Source organism: Sceloporus occidentalis, unplaced genomic scaffold, assembly GCF_023333645.1.
Source record: "Sceloporus occidentalis isolate IW3139 unplaced genomic scaffold, rSceOcc1.0.p SCAF_7, whole genome shotgun sequence".
NCBI classification, from domain to species: domain Eukaryota; kingdom Metazoa; phylum Chordata; class Lepidosauria; order Squamata; family Phrynosomatidae; genus Sceloporus; species Sceloporus occidentalis.
The window spans coordinates 92,117,611-92,142,074 of NW_028316987.1; the positions used below are offsets into that span (position 1 = coordinate 92,117,611).

At 42.0% G+C, this 24,464-nt stretch overlaps 1 protein-coding gene across 4 annotated transcripts in view; it reads left to right on the forward strand.

Moving 5' to 3' along the window:
- The window catches only part of LOC149310102 (putative ubiquitin carboxyl-terminal hydrolase MINDY-4), a 110,373-nt gene that overhangs the window by 34,938 nt on the left and 50,971 nt on the right, over positions 1 to 24,464 (forward strand). For all 4 annotated transcript variants that reach the window (XM_089533701.1, XM_089533702.1, XM_089533704.1 and 1 more), the window contains 5 exons: positions 11,712 to 11,770; positions 13,507 to 13,616; positions 15,215 to 15,331; positions 17,251 to 17,339; positions 23,697 to 23,798. In XM_089533701.1, coding sequence (XP_089389827.1) covers positions 11,712 to 11,770; positions 13,507 to 13,616; positions 15,215 to 15,331; positions 17,251 to 17,339; positions 23,697 to 23,798 — 477 coding nt within the window. The remainder of the gene's footprint in view (positions 1 to 11,711; positions 11,771 to 13,506; positions 13,617 to 15,214; positions 15,332 to 17,250; positions 17,340 to 23,696; positions 23,799 to 24,464) is intronic.

Here is a 24,464-nt window from a genome sequence, read left to right on the forward strand (position 1 = left end):
GTTTTTAAGAGTCTATGAACTTCTACTCAGCAGGTGTTCCATAGTTAATAGTGTGTTTTGTGTGTGTTCTGTAATACATGTTTTTAAGCACTAAAATCTTTGCAAAATGCCTCCCCCCCCCCCCCCCCTTAAAGCATAAGAAGTTAGCATCAGGGAGTCACAGGGTAGGGTAGTAGATATTTATGTCCTCTTTTGACCCGTTGAGTCTAGTTGGATCTAGTGATAATTTACTTGAGGATAAAGCAGTTTGTTCCTCCTATACAGCTTTGGTGCAGCTGGTTCCTAATGAAACACAAAGTGTGCTGTGTATGTGATTCTCTCCCCTTCGTTCAACTTTTTTGGAGGGGTGTCCTTGTGTCTTTGTGGGTGGATGACATGCTGTAGGGACAGTCTCCCCCCCCCAATGGTACATATTTAACAACAAGAACAGTTTAATAGCAAACTGCTTGGCCATTAAACTGTTATATTCATGTATATTCTCCCTTTTTGCCAGTTTGGGACTCATGGCAGCTTACAAAAGTTAAAATGGATACAGCTAATAATAATAATAATAATAATAATAATAATAATAATACAGTGGGTACTCCACATTTGCTGGGATTATGGGCTCAAGACCCCAAAGGAGGTGGGAAAACTGCAAATAAAAACACACTGGCCTGTTACAGACTGCCAAAATAAAGCTGCTTCGGGTCTCTTTGGAGGTATGCTGTTTAAATGATGCATTGGTCCTAAGAGTCTGGAGGTCGCGCCAAAGCCACACTCCATTCTAAGCACTGGAGGGCAGCTTTGGTGCAGCTTCCGGATTCTTAGGATGCATGCATCATTTAAACAGCATACCTCCAAAGAGACCCCAAGCAGCTTTATTTTGGCAGTCTGTAACGGGTGACTATTTTTTTCTTGGAACCTCTAGGTCCTTCAGTGCAACTCTGTGGTCAACATCCACTGGAAGCTGACCATACAATCACGTTGGAGGACCTACAAATTCATAGAGAAATGTTTTCTCTAGGAGGTCTTCCTTTGCAACTCTGTGGTCAACATCCATCAGAGTTGCGCTGGAGGACCTAGAGATTCCTAGGAAGAACAAGTTACTCAAATCCGTGAATAAAATCCACAAAAATCCAAGACACAAATGTGGAGGACTCACTGTACATAGTGCAAAAGTGAAAACTATAATTAAGCCAGTGGCAGATAATTGATCATGGACCAGAAGGGACACTTCCATACTACACAATTATAGTGCTATTATTCAACTTTAACTGTCATGGTTCTGGAGATTACTACACATGGCTTTTAAACCACAATTAGATCTGGAAAAAAGTGGCTTTGGCGATACGTATCACATGACAGTGCCTCTGATCTATAGTTGCTGCATCCCCCAACTACTATTAGGGCATCCATTTTCATTGATGTAGGAAACTCCATCAATAGCACAAGTCCCCAGGTGTAAAACATCACTCCTAGGTAGGGTTGCCATAAATGAAGACCTCAAAACCGGGACAAATGTAGGACAAAAGTTTCAAATGTAGGACACATTTAAAAAAATGGAGGACATGTGAAAAAATTTGAAGATTTTTTAAAAAATGTTAATATAAATGCATGTTTCTTAGGCATGATCAAAATGGAGGACAGATGGCAGAAATGTACTCCTCTTTCTGGCCAAATCACCCCCCTCCATTCCAAAACACACACAACAGCACATTTGAGCATTTCACATGGCTTTACTTAACATGGCCTCTTGCATATTTCAGAGGCTTATTGCATCATCATCACCACACTATCATTGACAAAACAAGGGAGACTTGTTAGCATTACAAGCACCAAAAACACACAGAAAAGGCACTTGGGAAAAATGCACTTTAAAAATAAAAAGCATGGCCAATCACCTCCTCCTCCTCCTTGCCAAAAAAGGGCAAAGGAAGGGGCCCTTTCTGGCTGCAGCCCTGCCCAACAGAGGAGGAGCTCCTCCTCCTGAGCCTGGCTGGCCAATGGGGGCAGACTGGGGCTGGGACAGCCCCGCCCCCTGCCAGCTCTCACAGGCTCCAGCCTGGAGAAGGGGCGGGCTGTTCAGCCCCAGACTGAGGAGGAGGAGGAAGTCCTCCTCATTAGCCCTACCTGCGGCTCCGCCTCCTCCTTCCCTTCTGAGGCTCTGCCTCCTTAAAGGGACCAGCTCCCTTTTGAGGCCGGCGTGCGGCCAGGGCCCAGGCAGGCAAGTGGGCCAATTGCGCGCTTCCGCCAGCTGCGCCTGGGCAACTGCTCGGCGCGGTCACGGAGGAGGCAGAGGAGGAGGTGGGTGGCTGGCCGGCCAGCCAGCCAGCCAGCCAGCCGCGCACAGCCCTGCAGGCCAGGGGGATGTGCTGGGGGAGGAGGAGGCTGGAGAAGGGTGGCTGGTGGCCAGAGGGAGCGCGCAGGGGGCGGAGGAGAAGGAGGAGGCAGAGGAGGAGGAGGCCGATGCGGAAGTGGGTGGCCGGCCGGCTGCATGAGCAGCCGCGGCCATAAGGAAGGCGTGTGCGGGGGCAGAAGTGGCTGCAGGCGGGGCAGACCCGCTTTTGGCATGAAACCGGACCGTGACCGTGCCAGCAACCCCAAAAGCGGGTGTGGCACGCCTGCAGCCGGGTTATGGCATCCCTACTCCTAGGCAGTCGCCTTATGGCAGTCATGTGTTGTCATTGTCCTCTCCTCTCCCCTGTCCCTCTCTCCTCACTACTACCATACTGCCCCATTACCTTCCTCCCCATTTCTTCTCTCTATCTCTCTCTGCTGTTGTTTTTTTAACTCCAAATCAAATTGTGGTAGCAGAGCTCTGAGATTGTGCAAAACATTGAAAAAATAAACATTAAATTAAAAAAAACCAGAAGGCATGCTGGATAAGGCAGGGTCAGGAAGCAAGTGTAATGGTGGCAGCTGAACAATTGAGAGGACATGTGGTGATGCAGGACTGCAAAGAGGTCTAATACTGTTTACATTGACAAGCACATTTGCGTCGAGAATGATACGTGTGTGGTAAAGTCTTCTGTGCTGTGGACCCTTGGGTTGTGCAGTTTAGGGAGAGCCATTTGAAATACACATTTCTAGGGCCCCACCAAACTGCATACTCCAGGATTCCACATGATGCAGCCACGGCAGTTAAAGTGGAACCATGGCATAATAATTGTGTAGCGTGAAAAAGGCCTAAAATGAAGACAGCACACTGAAGGTGAAATGTACAAGGGGACAGCCAACACACCTCTTGCAAAGGTGCCTGAGTTTGTTGTGGCACTAAACCTCTGTGACAGAGAAAGCTAAATATCTCCCAAAACTACAGATCCCAGAATTCCATAGCATGGAGCCTTGGCAGTTAAAGCAGTGTCAAACTGCATTATTTCTGCATGGCAGAATAGACCATAGATGCAGGCAGGGCCAAAATGTGGAGATGTGTTTTCTGGTTGGTAGGAAGATCTTTCTGGATGGTAGCAAAATCTTATTTGGACTTGGTAAGGTTGCCATAATTCTCTACTAAAAACCGGGACAAAATGTAGCACAAAATTTAGACCAAAATATAGGACAATTGTAGGATAAAATTTAGACCAAAATGTAGGACATTTAAGGTCCTCCATTTTCTTTAATGTCCTACATTTCGGGCTAAATTTTATCCTACAATCGTCCTATATTTTGGTCTAAATTTTGTCCTACATTTTGTCTCGGTTTTTAGTAGAGAATTATGGCAACTCTAGACTTGGGCAAAGTAGCTATCTTAATGAATTTATAATTCTAACAGCCTCTAAAACTCCTCTCCGTCTATCATAAAGCTGCTACACCTCTTTCCCTCAAACATTTTAGGGGAGGAACTTGGAAGTCTTAAATACATTCTCTTTGAATTAGGTGGTCCTGTCATGAGTTTAGCATTAAACTCCTTCCTCTAATTCCTTTCTAATGCTTCCCATCTCAATATTCCCATCTCTTAAAGCAATATCTTATTTGATCCTGCCAATAAAAGGTAATTTTTCATGGCCTTTTTCCCCCTGTACTAGCAGTTTTCCCAACTAGCAGCAAAGGTGGTAAACTGTTCTTTATCTAACATAGCTGGGGGGAAAGTATAAGTGTGGGAAGTATATATTCCTATCTAGACCATAGCTCAGTTTTTTAACTCTCCTTAAAACTATCTGGCTCAATCGTTGAGGCTCACTTAATCCTTAAAATCCAAGTTGGCTCAGTTATTCAGATGAATATTGTAAGTATACCACCATTGCAAGGTGGTGATCGGGGCGGGGGGGGGGGGGGTGCATTTGAATTTTCTATCTCATCGACCAAAATATCTCTGTCCATTTCTTTGTCTTCTTTAGTTAGCAGACTTTTGATTCTGAAGATGTACCCAGTGCTGTAGGGCAACTACATTAGCACTGATGACAGCCTTTCGTTTTAATGTGATAACATTGCCTGAGTTTAACCCAGAAAAGCTGACAAATATGCCAAAAAGTCATATTCAAATTCATGAAGGCCCAATTCCTCTTGGCATTCCTTTGAGAAGCACCAAAGAGCTGCCACCATATTCCCACCATTCAAAAAGATCAGATGCGACACCACAATGGAGAGAGCAGAGGGGTTTGGCTTCTTTTGGGTCCTTCCAGGGATGGACTAAGCTCTTGCCTTTTGCCACTCTTCTCAGAGAAGGGGATGCTTCCTTGTTTATATATATAAGAATTAAGATGCATTACATACATTGACCGATGGATAAATTCACCGAGGTCTTTAGGTCAATGTTTAAACTACAATTTCTAGACTTCTACATGAGTATATACAGTAAGTCTTCCACAGAATGGTTCTCACTTTTCAAGTAGATTTAGAGATTCTGCATGCTCCCAATGCTCCATGTCATCTCTGCCTTTAAAGCCACATGGAGCGTAAACAATGCTAGGAAAGGGCAGCCAGTGCCTTCCACAGATGCCAAAAACCTCCCCTTTCTCTGGCCAGATCTTCCACTATGAATATCCTGAGGCCCCTAGTTAGCACAGAGGAAATGGTTGACTTGTGCTACTGAGTCAACACTGGAATGAAAAAAAGCAAGGCAGGTATTGAACAAATACACTTTCGGACGTCATCTCAGGTTGCATAAGTCATGTCATAACAGGGGCTGGGTGGGAAAGGGAACTGGAAAATGGAGATGATTAAACAGAGATGGTAAATTTCCTTTTTTTTCTGATTCCCAACCATGGGATGGGACAGGAGGGGGGCTTCAAACAACATCAGTGGGTATTGTTTTCAAGTGTCCTGTCTGCAAACTTCTTCTTTTCATTCAGCATGATGTAGTGTTTTGAATGTTGTACTAGGACTCTAGGAGGCCAGCGTCCATATCCCATACCCCCCAACTGTCTGGATTTGGCCAAGACAGTGCTAATTCATCCTCTGTGGTCTGACTTTTTCAGTTGCTTTTAAAATGTCCCACTTGCTCTCACTTTCCCCTTTTGCTCTCAGTTTGTTACAATTGCTGCCAACCGAGTTATAAGTGCAAAAGTAGTTTGCACTCAGTATAGGGGGGAGGAAAGGAAGGGACATTCTCTTGCCCTTCCCTGTAGGCTCAAGCAAAAATGAACTGCTGCAGATTTTTCTAAGCTTATGTTTTCTTCCTCAATAACAAATTTTGCTAGCTTGATCGCACTCTTATGTTTCTTGGCCACACATGTCCCAGTTTTCATATGTGAAGTGTTGGAGGATATGAAATCCTGCTGCTGATCTTGGGCAAGTTATACTCTCATAGTCACAGAAGAAAGTAATGGAAAACCTTCTTGGAGAAGAAAACTCTAAGTTATGGTCACCATAAATTGGAATCAACTTGAAGGCACATAACAATAAGGTACCAATACCCAGACTATGTTTGCTTCTCTTTTTATTTCATATTATTTGGTTTCCAGTCTTGGATAGCACTTCTGAAGAAAAGCCTGACTGCTAATACAGGGCCAGGAATCATAGCACTCCAGATGTTGTTGGACTGCAACTTCCAAGGCTCCTTACTGTTGACTAGGGCTCCTGGGACATACGGTCCAACAACATTTGGAAGGCTGCAGCATTCCTACCTCTGCTTTAAAAAAAAAGCTCTACTGCCTATAAGCTTATAGGAATTGCCATTCAACACATCTGCAGAGCACTAAGTTGTGGAAGGTAGCTATAAAGCATGCAAGCCAAACAATACAGTCTCCTTTCTCCTATAATAAAAGAGTGTACTTTGTTATTTTGAAGTGGCTGGTGACTGATGCTTATTTTAAAACCCCTTTGTTCATTTTGTATAGCATGGACTATTATAAACAGGAAGCAGTAAAGGAAGTGTGCATTATTGTATGAGAAGAGGGACTTTCTCTACAAGCTTTGCCATTTTATAAACTTAGGGTCCACGTTGCTTGGAGATCAAAGGGGGAGGCTTGAAGGATTTGGACAGAGTACTGTAGGGTTTGCTTATAATGAGACCTATTTTCTTCCTGTCCCATTTTCCTAGCATGATAGATTGCTTCCTTCTTGCAGCATGTTTGAATCATGTCTTTTCTTCCGACATATACAGGAACTCGGATTGCGTGATTGGTCTTTTGGAAGTGAAAACAGCAGTAAAAAACCCTCAGTGTTTTTTGAACTGGTTAACCCAGTTTGTTCCCCAACTGTTTTGACTGCCAACGTCGGTGACTTGTTGCCTATTGTTTTGAGTGACAAACATCTGTTCCTCATGACAGTCCCCATTGCTCTGCCTCCAAAAATGTTGACAATTACTTTGGTCCACATCAACAAAGCATTTTTAACAATTCTCACCTTTAACGGTGTTGGACTTTTGGAAAACTAATGGCTAATTGCCCACTGAAGACCAGATCACTTCAAAATACTTTGCATCACTGCAGGATATTTCACAATACAGTTAACAATATTTTGTTATTAGAAAAATTTACTTCCCATCTAGTTACTTTCAAGAGTTCAGCTAAGCTTAAAGGGTACTAGAAGGTCTGCAAGAAACTGGGTTATTGGAGATTATAGTAATACCTTCTTATCAAAATGTCTTGGCACTACAACCCTGGGAACTCTGGCACCACTATGATGCTGCTGGCATGAAAATAGATAACAAATACAATGGGCCCTTGGTATCTGCTGGGATCTGGTTCCCAAGTGTTTTGAAAGCCAGTTCCCAGAAGCCCCTTCTAGCATGGCCAATGATTAGGGATTCTGAGAGGGAAGGTTCCATGACTACTGAAGTGATATCAAACTGGTATAACTATATGCAGAGGGTTCTTGTAGCACCTTTGAGATTAACTGCATAGAAGTTATAGAACAAGCTTTCATAGACATGGTCTACTTCCATCTATGAAAGCTTATGCTACAACTTCTTCTACACAGCCTCAAAGATGCTACAAGATCCCTTTGCATGTTGATATTCTTGACTAACATAACTATGGCCCAGTACAGACCGTTGCTTTGCGTCGCCTGGGCCCGAAAGTAGGGCTTGGTAGAATGGAGTGTTAACACGCTCCTGAGCCCTACCGCACACTGTGGGTGCCATCTTGGCATGCTGCCATTTTCACAGGACGTGCCATGATGATGTCGTTTGTGCACGGTGCAGAAATGATGCCGTGCACGGGGAGCATCATAAAGGCCCAACGCGACCCTTTTGGCGCTCCTATAGCACCGGCAAAAGAAGCTCCTTTTCAGGGTTTCTTTTCGTGGTGGGTTGGGGGCATGGCGTACGGTTGCTGCTTCCCTAAATTTGCGCATCCAGGGGCGGCACAGAACCGCTCCTTTTGGGCTGTCTGTACAGCTCCTATGTCTCTGAATTATACCCTGATGGTATAACTGTGTTAGAGATGGAAATAATATTTGAGAATCTTCAGAAAAATGGTTGGAAAAAATAGGTTTCTTAAGTGTCAGAAAACACTGCTGAAAACAATCCTGGCCAGATAAATTTGCAGTTCAGGTCTTATTCTGCACAAAATTAGTATGTGGGTTGTTGTGTGTATGTGTGTAGGAAATGGCAATATTATTTTCTGCACAGAAAGTGCTGTTTTCTGCTGCTAAAAAGAAAGTTGAATTCTGCACAGAATGATTCCCAGATTGTGAGCAGTCTTTGAAAGCTGAACGGTTTTCAAAGACTTTCTCACAGTGTGAAGAAAATTGCTGAAATTGCTTGTTTTGAGAGTGAGTTGAGTGAAAAATTACAGTACATCTCTAAACTGTGTGGAGTAGAAGATATATTCAGTATGTGTGTCCAGTGTATTGTGCAATATAACTGTATTCCACTGTAATGTAATTTTTATTTACTTCCAGCCCTGATACTTCCACTCCATTATTACTGCTGGTCTTTGAATATGTTAATGTTGGCAAGCTTCTGTCTTGAATCATTCCTTATACGAATGATTCATTTTCCACTACACGTATCTAGCCAACTGAGTCACGTTCTGTTATAACGAAAACAAGGGTTCTCATGCCTTATGTCCTCAAAGGACTGGAAGTCTATCAGACCTCCAGGTGCCAAAGAACCATCTTCATACAAGGGAGCTCTGAAATGCCAAGTGGGTGTTCCTTCTTTTGTCACCTCCTGCTAAAAAAATTGGCAGAGGAAGTGTGTTAATAGGAAGGGTGTTGATAATGCAACAATTACTGATGGCATAACATTGTGCCCAGTGTTGGACTGGGAATATTTGGAATCCCCAGTCCAGGATAGTAGCCTTTATCTTCCATTCCAGTAAAGTGTGAGAAGGCATTTTTCCTCAAGGGACAAATAGATGCCAAGAATAGATGTTAATCATGATTTCCTATCCAAAGTTTAGAGAAGGGCCATTAGTGACAATTCCTAAAGACTGAAAACCCCTTATAGACTTTTTGCACGCATAAATAAATAAATAAGCGGAAAGTGCTTTCATAACGTTTGGTTTTGATTATTAGAGAGAATAGCGCATTGAAAGAATGGAATATGTTCTAAATTTGGAAAGGTGTGAGTACCGTGTTTCCCCGAAGATAAGGCACTGTCTTATAATTATTAGCTTATTTTCAGGGGATGTCTTATTTTTATTAAGTATGGTACAAGAATCTACATTTATAGTTAAGTCGTCTTCTTCTGGAACATTGTCATAACTCTCCAAACCTGGAATTCCATCCTGAATTTCTTGCGACTCCATTTCCTTTAGAACCATTGACCCCAATCTTTCCGCTTCCTTCCCACCCCCTTCCATTCTGCACTGCGTCTATCATATGTCTTATTTTCAGGGTATGGTTTATATTGCACAAATGCTTAGAAATCCTGCTACGGCTTATTTTATGGGTATGTCTTATTTTCGAGGAAACAGGGTAACTATAAGGGATGTGGTGCCAATTGTGATGATCAGAAGGTTGTCAGTTCAAGGCCCAAGCGCAACATGATAGGGTGAACTCCTGTCACTAGTCCCAGCTTCTGCCAGACTAGCAGTTCAAAAGCATGCAAATGCAAGTAGACAGATAGATACCACTTCACTGGGAAGATAACAGCATCTGATGCAGTGATGCTGGCCACATGACCACTGGAGTCATCTTTGGACAACACTGGCTCTTTGACTAGACATTCATGTCAAGGGACTACCTTTACCTTTATGAATGATATATGTGTATAACCATTGAAAGGAAGTTTGGAAGTCATTTTTTCTTTTTGTTTTATATTCTGTATTATATTGTATTTTAGTTTTTCATCTCTTTTTTCTCAGTCTTCGTAATTCTTAATGTATTTCAAATAAGGTATATATTCATGTATAATTCTAGAAATTTAGGTCAAAAAATTGACCCAAAAAACCTGAGTGGACCTATCCACAAGTCAGTGTAAGTGCTGTACCTTAACTCTTATTTTAAAAAAGGTGCCATCCCCTGGTGAAAGTAAAGAGTGTAATCTGTCCTGGGAGCACCGATTCCTTTCTATTTTACCATGCATCCAGCCTTTAGTATCAGCACAAATAGTTGTGCCTGCTGAAATTTTGTAAATTATTTCACATCATTTCCCTTTGCTTCATCCTTTACATCCTTTGTTAAATGCCTTTAGGTTTTATCTTTGACTTATCCATAGGTCATATCAAAATCCATAGTTTTGACCCCAAAAACCTGCCCTTGACATATACATGAGGTCAGCTTATAGTTGAGTATGTGCAGTAAATTATTATTATTATTATTTTAAAAAGAAGTTTCCCCATCCAAAGCAATTTTAAGCTGTCAAGGTTTAAGCCCAAATTGCCCTCTGCATTTCTCTAGACCCTTTTAGGAGTATAGAAAAGGAATGACCCATTTGGACAACTTTTTCTGGGAGGCAACTGCTGCCCTCCATTAAAACTTGTGTTAGTGGCCACCAGCCAGTGGCTGCTTTTTTATCATTCATTTGGTAGCATTGCTTTGATGAATACTTTTGTGAACAAAATAGCTGCCTGAAGTAGTTCCCCCCCCACCCCAAAATCAGAATGATGTAGTGTTGCTCTTAGGGGTTTGGGAGTGAAGAACCTGTAGTTCGTTGAATGCAAGAATTTCAGCTTTCGAATTCACAATTTCAGTGGTGGTGGTGTTGAGTTCCTCACTCATTCCTCTGTCCTTAAAATGTGTATCCCCAGTTCCTGAAATTTTCTGGTGGAGGGATCTGGTTCTCGTTTTATCCTGTCCTCAGCATGAGATGGCTCTAGTGGCTCAACTCAGTGGACATATACTGTACAGCAACCTAGGGTTGCCATAAATCAGGACCTCCAAACCGGGACAAATGTAGGACAACATATCAAAATGTAGGACTTTTTTAAAGGTCCTACATTTTGATATGTAGGCGTCGTTGAGGCCTGGGAGGTCTCTCCGCGGTCGGAGCTCTGGAGCTCCGACCGCGGAGCCACCTCCAAGGCCCTGAGAGGGAGCCTCTCCGCAGCCGGAGCTCCGATTGCGGAGCCGCCTCCAAGGAGAGTGAGGGCCAGGCGCGATCGCCGCAATCGCGGCCAGCCTTCTCCCTGGCATCTAAGGAGGCCCTGGCCTCCTTAGAAGCCAGGAAGGAGAGCGGGGGCCAGGCGCGATCACCGCAATCGCGGCCAGCCTTCTTTCTTCTCCCTGGCTTCTAAGGAGGCCCAGGCCTCCTTAAAAGCCAGGAAGGAGAGTGGGGGGCCAGGCGCGATCACTGCGATCGCGGCCGGCCTTATTTCTTCTCCCTGGCTTCTAAGGAGGCCCAGGCCTCCTTAAAAGACAGGAAGGAGAGCGGGGGCCAGGCGCGATCACCGCGATCGCAGCCAGCCTTCTTTGTTCTCCCTGGCTTCTAAGGAGGCCCAGGCCTCCTTAGAAGCCAGGAAGGAGAGCGGGGGCCAGGCACGATCGCCGCGATCGTGGCCGGCCTTCTCGCTTCTCCCTGGCTTCTAAGGAGGCCCAGGCCTCCTTAAAAGCCAGGAAGGAGAGCGGGGGCCAGGTGCTGGAGGTGCAGCGGCGGCGGAGAAGGAGGAGGAAGGCGGAGCCAGAAGAGGAGGTGGGTTGGCGCTGCCCACCACTCCAGAAAGGGAAGGAGGAGGTGGCTTGGCGCTGCGGCCAGATGCACTAGCGGCAGCAGCAATGGCCGCAGGAGTGGGCCCCGGACCGGGACCAAGGTATGGGTGGGGGCCAGACCAGACCAGGACCGGGAGGGGCCCCCAAAATCGGGATTTTCCCGGCGGCCAGCAGGATATGGCATCCCTACAGCAACCTCACTGAGAAATTACATTGATATGGCAATTTTTGTGTTCTTTCTTTCAATGCAGAAAGACTCCAGCGTCCACATCCACTAAAGAGCACATGTTCAGAGATACTTTAGAACTAGGTACGTTCAGCATAGAAACATTTTACTTGATTTTACCTTTCTTGTTTTGTTGTTATTCTATTTCTTGAATTTAAGAAAAGTTCATTGGAAGAAAAAAAAGACCCATGAAATTAGATGAGGGAATGCCATTCTCTAACCTGAGTTTCTCCAAGTGTATTGGACTATAAATCCCACTATCCCTGTGCAACATGCTCAGTATGGATGATAGGAATCACAGTCCAGCACATCTGAAAAGTATGGGATTGAGGGAACCTGTCCTATACCTTCCATATACATGTGAACTTTATGTAGAGTCAGGGAATTTGTCTGATGTTAGCTTAAACCCATGTATCTGAATTCAAAGACATAGCCATGTTAGTCTGGAAAATCAGTATGCAAAAACAGGTCTTGTGGTATCTTTGAGACTAACTGAAAGAAAGAAGCTATACCATGAACTTTCATAGACTAGAGTCTACTTCTTCAGATGCATGGAGTGGAGGGTCTGGGCGCAGACCTATATAAGCAAACTGTGTGAGAGAATAGCAATATGTGGCTATGGAAACGAGGTGATAAGTTCAATTTTAACCATGGTTGTTCTGGGACAAGGCACACTACACTCATTAGAACACTAGCTAACCCCTCAGCCTCATGAAGATTCTCTTGGGCAGTTCATCACTACTCTTTTCTGGTTGGTACCATACATTCCACCATCATTCATATAATTATCTACTCACCTTGGGTCTAGACAACATCCTTCCTCCTACTTTTGTCCCCCAACAGCCCCGAAGTAAGTTCCAGTTAGTCTTCCCCCCCTTTGACGGCAATTGGTAGCTGGCTGATGGGGTTTTAATTTTGATTTTAATATGGTTGTATTTTAATATGTATTTGTGTATTGATTTCTGTATTATTAATTTGTTGTTCACCGCCCTGATCTTTGGAAGGGCGGTATACAAATAAATTTTTATTATTTTATTATTTATTGTTAAAACTGAATTTGAACCCGCATGTATTGCATTTCTCCGTTCAAAAAGGCTGAGGCAGATATCTCTTAGCTTGAAAAAAAGAAAAGAAAAAAGAGAGATTATTTTATTATTTATTTATTTTATTTATGGTATTTATACTCCACCCTTCAGTCCTAAAGACTCTCAGAGCGGCTTACAATTACTGTTATTTTTAATTAGACAGTTCCCAGCCCTCAGGCTGACAATCTAAAAAGACACGACACAAAAGGAGAAGGGAATGGTGGTAGGGAAGGGGATCAGGTCCAGCAGTTCTTCTCTCCCTCTGAGGCCTGGACCAAGGCAGATGGACTGAGGATGTCCTTTGTTTGTACATTACAACTTACAGAAAATGATCATTTTGATAATAATGATAATTTCACCTGGGCTGTGACTAATGGGTAAAAGAGATACATTTGTTGTACCTCATGTTGCCAAAGTTAAGGAAGCAAATGATTGTTGTTGTTGTTGTTGTGTGTCTTCAAGTCATTTCTGACTTATGGTGACCCTAAGGTGAACCTATCACAGGGTTTTCTTGGTAGACTTTTATTCTGAGGCTGAGAGAATGTGATGAGTCCAGAGTCATCCACTGGGTCTCCATGGCTGAGCAAGGATTCAAATCCTGGTTCCCCTTGTCCTAGTCCAATAGTCCCAAAACTCAAACCACTTCACCACGCCAGCTCTCTGAAGTGAATGATAAGTAACTTCATTTCTCAGTGTATGTTCCAAATATTAAATAGTCATTTCATCCCCATTTAGTTGATGTTTCAGATGAAGAAACAGTGGAGGAGGCTTACAACATCCCTGACTCTTCTACTCTACATGTACTCCAAGTCTCATCGAAGCCCATTGACTTCTTCCTTGCAAGGGTAAGGAAGACTTTGCAACAATTAAATGCCAAATGTTGTATTTGGAAAGATGGAAAGTAGACTAAGGTAACTGTTGCACTCAAAGCCACCACTGTCAACTCTGAATAGGTCTCGGTCCCACTGTTTGTCTGTAAGTTCTTTAAAGCTTTGACACTTCAGATCTTTTATGAGGTTAAATATTAAGTCCACTGTTAAGAGTTTTCAAAGAATGAAGGATTTGCATTATGAAGCTGCTTTACACCAAGTAAGTAAAAAATTAAAAAGAGACATATACATGTAAAAACATCAACAGCATGTTAAATTATTGGAAATGAAAAAAAAATCAATATAAAATATTCCCAGTAATGAAACATTCCTGGTAATGAAATATTTCCATCAATGAAGATATGAATATCTTATTATTTACTGTCGAATAAGCTTTGAGTTATAGCACTGAGAGACCTCCAAGAGACTCTGTTTAGGTCTTACAAACTCCATTCTGTGGCTTCCTTGATTGAGGTCCAAAATATACTGCAGAAATAATCCAGTTTGAGACCACTTTAACTGCTCTGGCTCAGTGCTAGAGAATCCTGGGAATTGTAGTTTATTGTGGCACCAGAGCTCTCTGACATAAGACTAAATGTCTCACAAAACTACAGTTTCTAGAATTCCTTAGCATTGAGCCAGGGCAGTTAAAGCAGCCTCAGACTGGATTATTTCCACAGTGTGTTTTGGACCTTGGTCAATCAACCTCCAGTCCGTCCTTCCTCTGGGAAGTGATTTTAAATGTTTTTGTAAGGTAGAATGGCTATTTGTTTTTGTTTACTTGTTTAGCTATTGTATTTGTCTGTTATACGTGTTTGTCCTGTTGAATTTTAACTAATATTTTTTTTAAAAAATAAATTAATTAAAAATAAAGCTGGGATTTAAACCTGAAATGGATTCATCACCCCACTGACATGGAAACCATCTGCTGCCACTACTTCCTTCAATATATCCTTTACCCAATATATCACCCTTATGGCCAGTCCCTTATCCTGGCTCACTCCAAAACTCCATTTTGATCTGGACTCCAAACAGCCTTCCAGTCTGCCTGCCAGGGGGTAGTTCAACAACACACTTAAGCAAATGTTTTGCAGTTTTAGATTCATTATCTGTTCCTCTGCAACAAGAAGGTGTTTGCTTTTTTAAAAGGTTGGACTTCCTGCAAATGATTAAAGTTGTTTGGCACCGCAGTGGATCTTCAGCTAAAGCTGTGCACTATTACAGTGACACATAACAATGTATGATAGAGGAACATTTTGAGGAAAGGAAAAAATGACTCCCTGGTTGAATAAGCTACATTCAGTATTTATAACATGGAAATGAAAAGGCTGGCTAGACTGTTTTAGGCACTATGCCACTCCTTTCCTCCTCCCAGATTAGGCTGCTGCAAATATATGTGTTTGAATGTCTGTATATGGTTGGCTAAATGATTGATGAATGGATAAACAGAGGTATGAATAGTGTTTGCTTTCAAAATGGAAAGTGTATTCTAGTTTTTAATCTTCGCTTTTCTCCTGGGTTGTATTTTTTTCCTTTCTTTCTTTCTTTCTTTCTTTCTTTCTTTCTTTCTTCAGGACCTAAAAATTTTGTTGTTTGGCTCAAACCTCGGGTGCTTCAGCAAAGAATGGAAAATCCAGAGTTTTACCTTTGACTGTAATCCTCCACTGAAATATGGCATTGTACAAAAAAAGGTAAAGAAAAGTGCATGGGTCAATGGGGAGTCCTTAGTGTATGTGTGGGCTCCATAGCATGTGAAAGAACATTCCATTGGATTGAGGCTCTATCCACCTGCCTGTGTGTTCCTTCATCAAGTCTCTGATTTCATTAATGCTGTTATTAAAATTCTATTTTCTGTGGAAAAAAGAGGAGATTCTCACACACAGCTTTAAACTGCAATTAGAGTTCTAAAATAGCACCTTCAGCGATACTTATCACACAACATCACCTTTGCCCTGTAGCTGCTATGTCTGCGATGCTTGGTTAGGGTGTCCCTTTTCATTGATGGAGGAAACCTGTCAATAAGCTATCCATCATGCAGTGGTCCAGTTAATCCTTGTGTGATAAATGTTGCTGCCACAGCAGTTGCAATATTGGCAGTCACGTGGTATCAGTGTCTTCCCCCTCTCCCCCACTATTCCCAAGCAGCCTGGATTTAACTTATTTATCTTTTCTGTTATTTTTCTTTCCCCCTTTTCAATTTAAATCACATTAGCAGAACTCTGTAATTGCATTAAAAAGTAAAAATAAAAAAACCAGCCTAAAAGGCGTGCTCTGTAGGGCAGATAGATGGGGTTTAGGAGGAATCAGGGAGAGAGTGCTATGGCAGAAGCACCCAGTCACATGATTTTAACAAGACGTGTGATTTTACAAGATGTGTGATTTTAACAAGATGCTCCTCACAAACCAGCATGTTTACGTTTTCTTCAACATGTGCTATTGCAGCAAGATCAGGGCTCAGGCGATAAAATCTAAAGAAAAAAGAATAAAAATCATGTATGAATTTTATGCAGAATAACTGCAAAGATTTTTGTCAAGGATTTTCCTTGTCAGGGTTTCCTAACCCTTGAGGATCGTCTTTTTTCTAATCAATTTTTTTGGGCAATATTTTCAAACATTCTTTCCATCCCTAGATTTTAGTAGAATATATATTTGAAGAAGGATGCCTCAGATTTCATCTCCAGAGGTTTTATTGACTGTTGCTTTAGCCATAATAGAAACAAATGGGATATTTCTATTAATAGGCTTTGACAACTGCACAAGTTTTGACTGCTTTCTTTTGGGAAAGAGAATTGTTCAAATTACTCATTCCTTCCTTTGAGAACTAAATTAGCAAAGAATTACATCCCTACTTGAAATCATGAATTAGGGTTGAGGCTGTGTGCCTTCAAGTAGTTTCTGGCGAACCTAAGGTGAACCTATGATGGAGTTTCCTTGGCAAGATTTGTTCAGAGGGAGGTTTTCCATGGTCTTCCTCTGAGGCTGAGAGAGTGTGACTTGTGACTTGTCCAGTGGGTTTCCATGGCTGGAGGGGGGGGGGGGTTCAAACCATGTTCTCTGGAGTGGTAGTCCCAACGCACTTTCATCTTTCTAAACAAGATTTTAGCATTGAATTTGTTTTAATTATTGTAGCAATTTCATTTTATTTTAACATACTATTTTTGTATGTTTTTACCTGTATGGTGTTTTTTAATGTAGCAAGTTGCCCTGGCTTTAGGACTGTGGTGGTGATCACCATTCATCTGAAAAATTTAGCTCACTGTTTGTCTTCCCCAGCCATTGGCCCACAGGTAATTCAAGCACCAGGCATTTCAGCTCTTGTTTTAGTCTTGGTTAGCATTGCATAACTACCATGTTAACGTCAGGTACTGACACGGGCTGCACACATTCTTCTGGCAAACACATCAGGGGCCAACCTTTTGCTTAGAAGCACAGCATTTTCAGCCACTGATTCTACCTACAGTGTTCTTAGCACAGCAGAAAACAAAAGAAAACCAGTTGAAGGACTGCTGGATCATAAATTAAAAGTTTCAGACTGGGGGAGCTTCTCCCACAGCAGCAACAAACAGCATTGTTGTTTTCCCCTCCGTTTTTACCTTCTGATACCCTCTAGGGCGGACCATGCGGGGTACTGGCAGCAGTTCAAGCCTGTGTCCTGCAACACCTTATCTTTGGAGACAGTAACAGGAACATCGATACTCGGTAAGTCAACAGTTCCAAGGGCCAGAGTATTTTCCATTCTCAATTGAACAAAAATTACCCCTTCCATTGTTGTGAGGGGGAAAGGGGGTCTTCCTGATCTTGACCTTATTGAAGAGAGGTAAAGTACAAATTGATGAGTTCACATGGACTAGGAAGAAAATGGAAGCCACCCCTGAAATATTCAGTCCTGATGCCATTTCATTGTTTGTAACAGCAAAAGGCATACGCTGATGCTGGGCTGGATGGATATGGAGGGAGAGCTGTATATGGGAAGAAACCTTGGAGAGAAGAGTGCATCAGTGTGGTACATTCACATTAGTGGGTGCATGCACATTATTGTTGTGGCTCTTGTGTTGAGTGCCTAACAGTCATTTCTGCTTTATTGTGACCCTAAGGCGAACCTACTGCAGGGTTTCCTTGTTAAGTTTTGTTCAGAGAGGGTTTGCCAGCAGTTCTGTTATTTCCACTTTGGGACACAAGGAGGATTACAAAAGGAAAAACAAATGTAGCTAAAAATTTGCATCATGCAAAAGATAAAAATGTAATTAAACTATCAATAAAATTAAAGCCAGTTAAAAATGTAACCTTTTAAAAAATCAAATAGATAAGCACATTCTTCTTCAGTCTTCAAAGGAGGGTACCAGTGTGACCTCTTTGGAAAGGCTCTGGGAGCAACCACTGAGAAGGCCTTCCCCCATGTTCCCACTGTGAGGGAATTCACATGTGAAGGACAGAGATCTCCAAACACAGCCAAGCTTATATGGGAAAATACAAGCTTTCAGATAACCTGAGCCAAGTAAGGGTTGATAGGTCATCACCAGCATACTTTGAATTGTGCCTAGAAATGGATGGGCAGCCAGTGGAACTGTTACAGTAAGGGGATCAACATTATCGTCTTCAGTAGTAATAATAGTATTTATTTATTTATTACTCATCTCTCCCCAGTTAAAAGCACACATCAATTTAAAAGAACAAATAAAACCAGTGCACATTAAAACAATCAATCTCTAGTTTAAAATTCACAAATTAAAAATCATCTGGCTAGACTTGCTGGAAGAGACAGATCTTTAATGCTGTTTTAAATTTGGACAGTATGTAGAGAGATCTTGTGGCACCTTTGAGACTAACTGAAAGAAAGAAGTTGTCAGCATGAGCTTTCATAGACTACAGTGTACTTCTTCAGATGCATTTGAGGAAATAGACTGTAGTCTACGAAAGCTCATGCTGACAACTTCCTTCTTCAAGTTAGTCTCAAAGATGCTAAAAGATCTGTCTACATACTGATTCTACAGACTAAAACTACTATATCTTTTAATTGAATTTGGACAGTGTATTTAGCTGCCGAATCTCTTCTGGCAGGTCATTCCACAGTCTAGCAAAGTTATGCGCTCCATGTGGTCTGCAAAATCAGTGTCAGTACCAATGGAGCTGCCTCATGTCAAAGTGATGGCTGATTTGTAGCTGCGTGTTCTACTGTGCCCCTTTGTGTTTTGTACAAAACAGGGATTTTTTTCACAAATGAAATTTTCACCAAAAAGTCCCATAGTACCTGATTAAAATTCACAGTTCCTGATTAAAAATCAGAAAAAATAATTTGTACACTTAGTCCAGAGGTAGAAAACCTGAAATTATTCATTCTTGCATTCAAGAATAAAATGAGTGCAGGATTACATCCCCTGCCTGGAGCAATGTCCACTGATCCCTTTAGCTGCCAACCCCATGTATGTGACAAGAGTACTTGGCTGCAGAATGTTTTGAGGAATTGGACATGGGAAGTAGCTTGCTCTTACTTGCCCTTCTTTAAATATAGTTGCCAACCAGGATGAGAGAAACACATGCAGAGAGAAATCTCAGGACAGTGAGGAACAAAGCAGATTTCAGTTCAATACAATTAAACAAAAAAGGGTGATTGAAGCCAAAAAGTACACAATTCCAAAGCTTTCCCCCTGTACGTTGTTCTAAAAGGGAACCTTGTCTCCTTTCGATGAAGACGCCACTTGAGCCTCAGACAATAGGACATGTTGGCCTGAGATATAAGGCTGTGAAATGTTCCCACCACCGGCCTTAAAAGATCTAATGGTTTAAGAAGACTAAACATCAAATCAAAGCAACCAACATGAAAGAAAAGACTCTAGTCTGATTCATCTGCCTTTGGTGCAATGAGAACCTTCTTCCTCCTCTTTTGAAGGGCATTTGAGGTTTGGGCAAAGATAAGAGGAAACAAGATCCTGTACCACCCATTGCTAATCTCGATGCCTCAGAAAGTACATTTATATCTTGAATTTCAATGTCACAGGCTTAGGTCAAGAGCTCTATGGGCCAGGTATCTGTCTGTCCTCCAACAGCAAAGATGAACAACTGTGGCTCTCCAGATGTTGTTGGATTGCAATTCTCCAAATCCCTAAGGGTGGGTATCCAAAACATCAGGAGAAACAAAAGTTGAAATCCACTGCCTTACACCAGGGATGGGTAACCATGGCCTTCTAGATGTTGGACTGTGATTCCGATCATCCCTGGTCAGTTTAGCCACTGGTAAGGGATGGTGGGAGTTTAAGTTCAACAACGTCTGGAGAGCCATAGCTGTCTGCCCTTGTACCATGCTCTTTGCTAATGGGAAATTGCTTGTTGAAAGAGAAAATTGCAAGCAACTCATTTGGAGTGCTAACATCACAGCCCAGAATGTTGAGTCCAATCCACACTGCAGAATAATCCAGTTTGACGCTGGGTTGACTGCCCTGGCCAATGCTAGGGAATTCTGGGAATGGTAGTTTTGTGAGATATTTAGCCTTCTCTGTCATCTGATGCGACAAAAACCTACCACTCCCAGGATTTCCTAACACTGAGCCTGGGCAGTTAAAGTGGTGTCAAACTGGGTTTATTTCTGCATTGTAGATTGGACCATCCTAGACAGCCAATCACCAGTCTCACAATCTGCCCAGCTGTGGTCCTTGCATGATACCCCAGGTCCTTGTTGGCTCTCCAGCCAAGCAGACCTGGGAGCAATTTCTTTGCCTCAATAGTGTTTTGATTCCAGAGCTTTTAAAATGCCTTGTGTTATCACTATACTCTGGCCCATTAGATTTCACCATTTCAATCATCAAAACCTGCCATGTTTTTTCCTGCTTATCTTTCAATACATACTGGGATCAGATATTTGTCAAAACTACAGGGAAAGGCTTATTTCCTAGATACAGAACGTCTCATGCACATGCAGATCCAAATCATCCATTGTCAACTCTGGACTTTATCACATATCTGCAAATTGGGGGCAAATTGGTTAAATTTAAAAGTCCGCAAAACACCTACAGAAGTGGATTGTTTTTCATACGTGTTGATGTCAATGAGAAATAATGCGATATTAATCCAAATTGAAAATTAACAAAAAAACCCTCCTTTTTACTTTTAGAAGTTCTGACTTTCTGTTTGGATTAATGACATATTATTTCCCATTGATGCCAGTGTCGTCTGAAAAACTACCCACTTTTACATGTTATTTTTACATTCTGTTTGGGTTAACTCTGAATATTGTGGGAAAAGCAACCCACTTTTGTTTCATGCACAAGATCATTAAAAATACTGTGTATAAGATTGCCTTCAGGCTATATGTATAAGGTGCATAGGAAATATAATTTCATGTTAGCCTTGGGTCTTATCTCCAAGGTAGTTCATTATGTATATGCAAATATTCCAAAATTCAAAACACTTCTGGTCCCAAGCATTTTGGATAGGGAATACTCAATCTGTATTTGATGTTCCCACTTCTTAACATGAGGAGAGCATGCATGCATAGGGGTTCACATAAGCAGGCCTTGATTCATAGGAGCATGTTTCTGTTCACACGTGTAACCCTTAAGTCATGCTAAATGCTCAGAATCAGAACTATGGATCCTTTGGTCTTTCCTATTATAATTATTATTATTGTCTTATTACTTCTCACTATTTTTGGCCTATAATTCCTCACATGTTGCATGGAGCTCATGGGAACTTTAAGCCAAAACATGCAATAGGCCAACAATATCTTATCCCCGTTCTGCTTGTAGTAAGGGAGAGCAGGAGAATGAGATCTACAACTATGACCTACCCCTTGCAAAACTTGGGGTCACAGCTCATGTAACATCATGTGCAAAAATTCTTCAGTACAGTGGTACCCCGGGTTACGAAATTAATTCGTTCCGCCGCCGCTTTCGTAACCCGGAAACTTTCGCTAGCCGAAAAGCCCATAGGCGCTAATAGCGAAAGCCGCGATTCCGTGTGAAATCGCGCCGAAAAGCACCAAAAATTTTCTTCGTAACCCGGAATAACCTTCGTAACCCGGAACTCTTTAATTGAATGGATTTTCTTCATAACCCGGAAATTTCGTAAGGCGGCGCATTCGTATCCCGGGGTACCACTGTATTAGTGTCACTCCCTCTGTATTTGAGAGTCCAGAAGCAGAGTAGTCCGTTGAAATTTCCTGGTGGAAATTAGAGAAGGTTAAGAGGTGATATGATAGCCCTGTTTAAATATTTGAAGGCCCTTGGGGTCTCTTCCAACTTTATGATTCTATAAACTAGGCTTATGGAGAGATGAAAAAAGCAAAAGACATAGCAGGTCAACATTTTCATTAATGTCTTTTTTCCCCTTTCACTTCAGCCTGTCTGCAGAATGTCTCTCTTGAGGTAGCTTTTTCGTCCCACCCTAAGTAAATTATTCCACATCCTTCAGAACTCACTGTCCAAGGCAGTATTATTTCCTGGTGTTTGGCCTGAAATGGCCCTCCCCTAATGTCATCCCATTATTTCTGCTTTTAACCTTTTATACCACATGAAGTACCTCCTTTCCCACCTCATTTGTACTCATTAGCTATTTGCAGATTTAGCTATTTGCTAACAGCTTTCATTACCCCAGTTTAGGATCAGCTCCACTCATCCTGATTTCTTTGCAGAAATCAATTGGGTTTATAGGGGTTGTTCTTTGAACTGGAAATCCAAAATTGAAAGATCATTAAGAATACAGTTTCTAGGCCCAGAGGAGGGTGAGGCTCTTGTACCTTTCATGGTTGCCTGGAAGAGAACATTTCAATAGCTATGACAGCATTTCTTCTTGACTAATGGTTAAAGGGCCAGTGTGATATAGTGGTTTGAGTATTAGACTATGACACTAGAAACAAGGATTCAGATCCTCGCTAAGCCATGGCAACTCACTAGGTGACATGCAGCAAGTCACACTTTCTCAACCTTAGAGAAAGTCAAAGGTAACACCTCCCCTGGAACAAATTCTGACAAGAAAACCCATGATAAGTTTGCCTTAGTGTCACCATAAGTTAGAAAAGACTTGAAGGTATGCGACAACAACTGACAGTTAGTCCTTTGATTGGGATAGAGATGGTCCAGTCTGTAATTTCTGCTTCCTCTTACATTTAATTTAGAAAACAAAACAAAAAACTAAGGGTATGAAGACATTTGGGAAGACTGTTAAATCCTTCAAAAATAGTAGGACACATTGAGAACCCGCCTGCCCTGTAGCTGTTAAACATTAGGAGTCTTTTTTTGGCGGGGGGGAGAAGGGGCAGTCAGAACTCAGCATAAATATTAACTCAAGTGAAGTCAATTTTATTTGCGTCAAGACAATAACCACTGCACTTGTTGCAAGTATAGTACATACTATAAATATGACCCTCTTAAAATATCGATTCCACCATAATACTGATATTATAAAATACATATCAGTATGTAAAGGGATCTTGTAGCACCTGTGCAACTGTGCAAAAGAAATTGTAGCATAAGCTTTTATAAATTTAATCAAAAAGTTTAAGTCCTCTGTCTGTATTGGGATGGAAATTATGCAGCCCTTCAGATGTTGTTGGACCGCAACTCCCAATATCCTTAGCCTGTATAGCCAGGGGAGAGGACAGGAAGTTCTGTATTGACCCAGAGGGTAGGGACAGGTCTAATGGTTTGAAGTTACAGGAGGGAAGATTTTGATAGAACATTAGACGGAATGGCTTGACTGTAAGAGTGGTTCAGTGATCGAACTAATTGCCTAGAGATATAGTGAGATCTCCTCCTCTGGATGTCTTCAAAAAGAATTATTGCCCCATCCACCGAAAACTCCAGAGAATCATAGCAGACTTCATCAGATGATTTCAGTGGCCTCTGTAAGACTATGGGGACATAGCCAAACAATTCTCTGATCTCCGCCACTGTCTACCAACCCCTAAATGGCCATGGAGTGGGGTGGGAGCATAACAGTGAGTCTTTGGTGATGAGAGGGGACCTTAGTGTAGTTTCATCTGCAGAACATTTACACTACACTCAGTGATGCAGATCTCAGCAGTGTCTGCTATGCTGTCATTTCTTATCTTTCGTGAAACAACAGGTGCCTTCAGCCTTCGGACGTGCACAGGACCAAATGCCTCATTCTGGCTCTTGCTGATATTTTATGGCGTGCAGGTGGCAACAAGAAAGCAGTGGTTACCTTGTGAGTAAAAAGTGCACTAATATATATATATATATATATATATATATATATATACACACACACACATACACATTTAGCGGACTTTCCAAGCAAAATCCCCCTTCCCCCATCCTAGTCAGCTCAAACCACTTAGTTCCAATTGGTTTTCCAGGCATAGGTTTTTAAAAATAAGAATGATACAGAGTTAGATGGATTTTCAAAGGCCATCTTGTCCAGCCACCTGCTACTGATGCAGAAAATATGCTGCATTCCTATAGGTGACAATGAAAACTCTGTAAAGGTCGCTAATAGAACTCGATAGTTATGTGTCCTCCAAAGACAGCTTTCCCCTATTATTCACTTTCCTTCATATGCACAAGTGTATTGTGTGTATTCTGGCATGTCCTCACAGGGCTGAAATAGCTATTGCCTTGGCTACTCTTAACTCCAGGAGGAAACCTCCCACTGGTCTAAACACCAGCAGGGTGAATAGAACAGAGATTTATTTAATTGGAGCTGCAACAGAGACGGAAGAGATGAAGTTTTCCCATTGTACAAACACAGTCCTGATCAAAATCAATTCCTTCTTCCCCATAGCCCGCTGTTAATCTCTAGCAATATCTTGATGGGGTTGCCAAGATAATTGGCTTCATTTCCAGCTTGACCACTTTAGGTAACATTTATTTG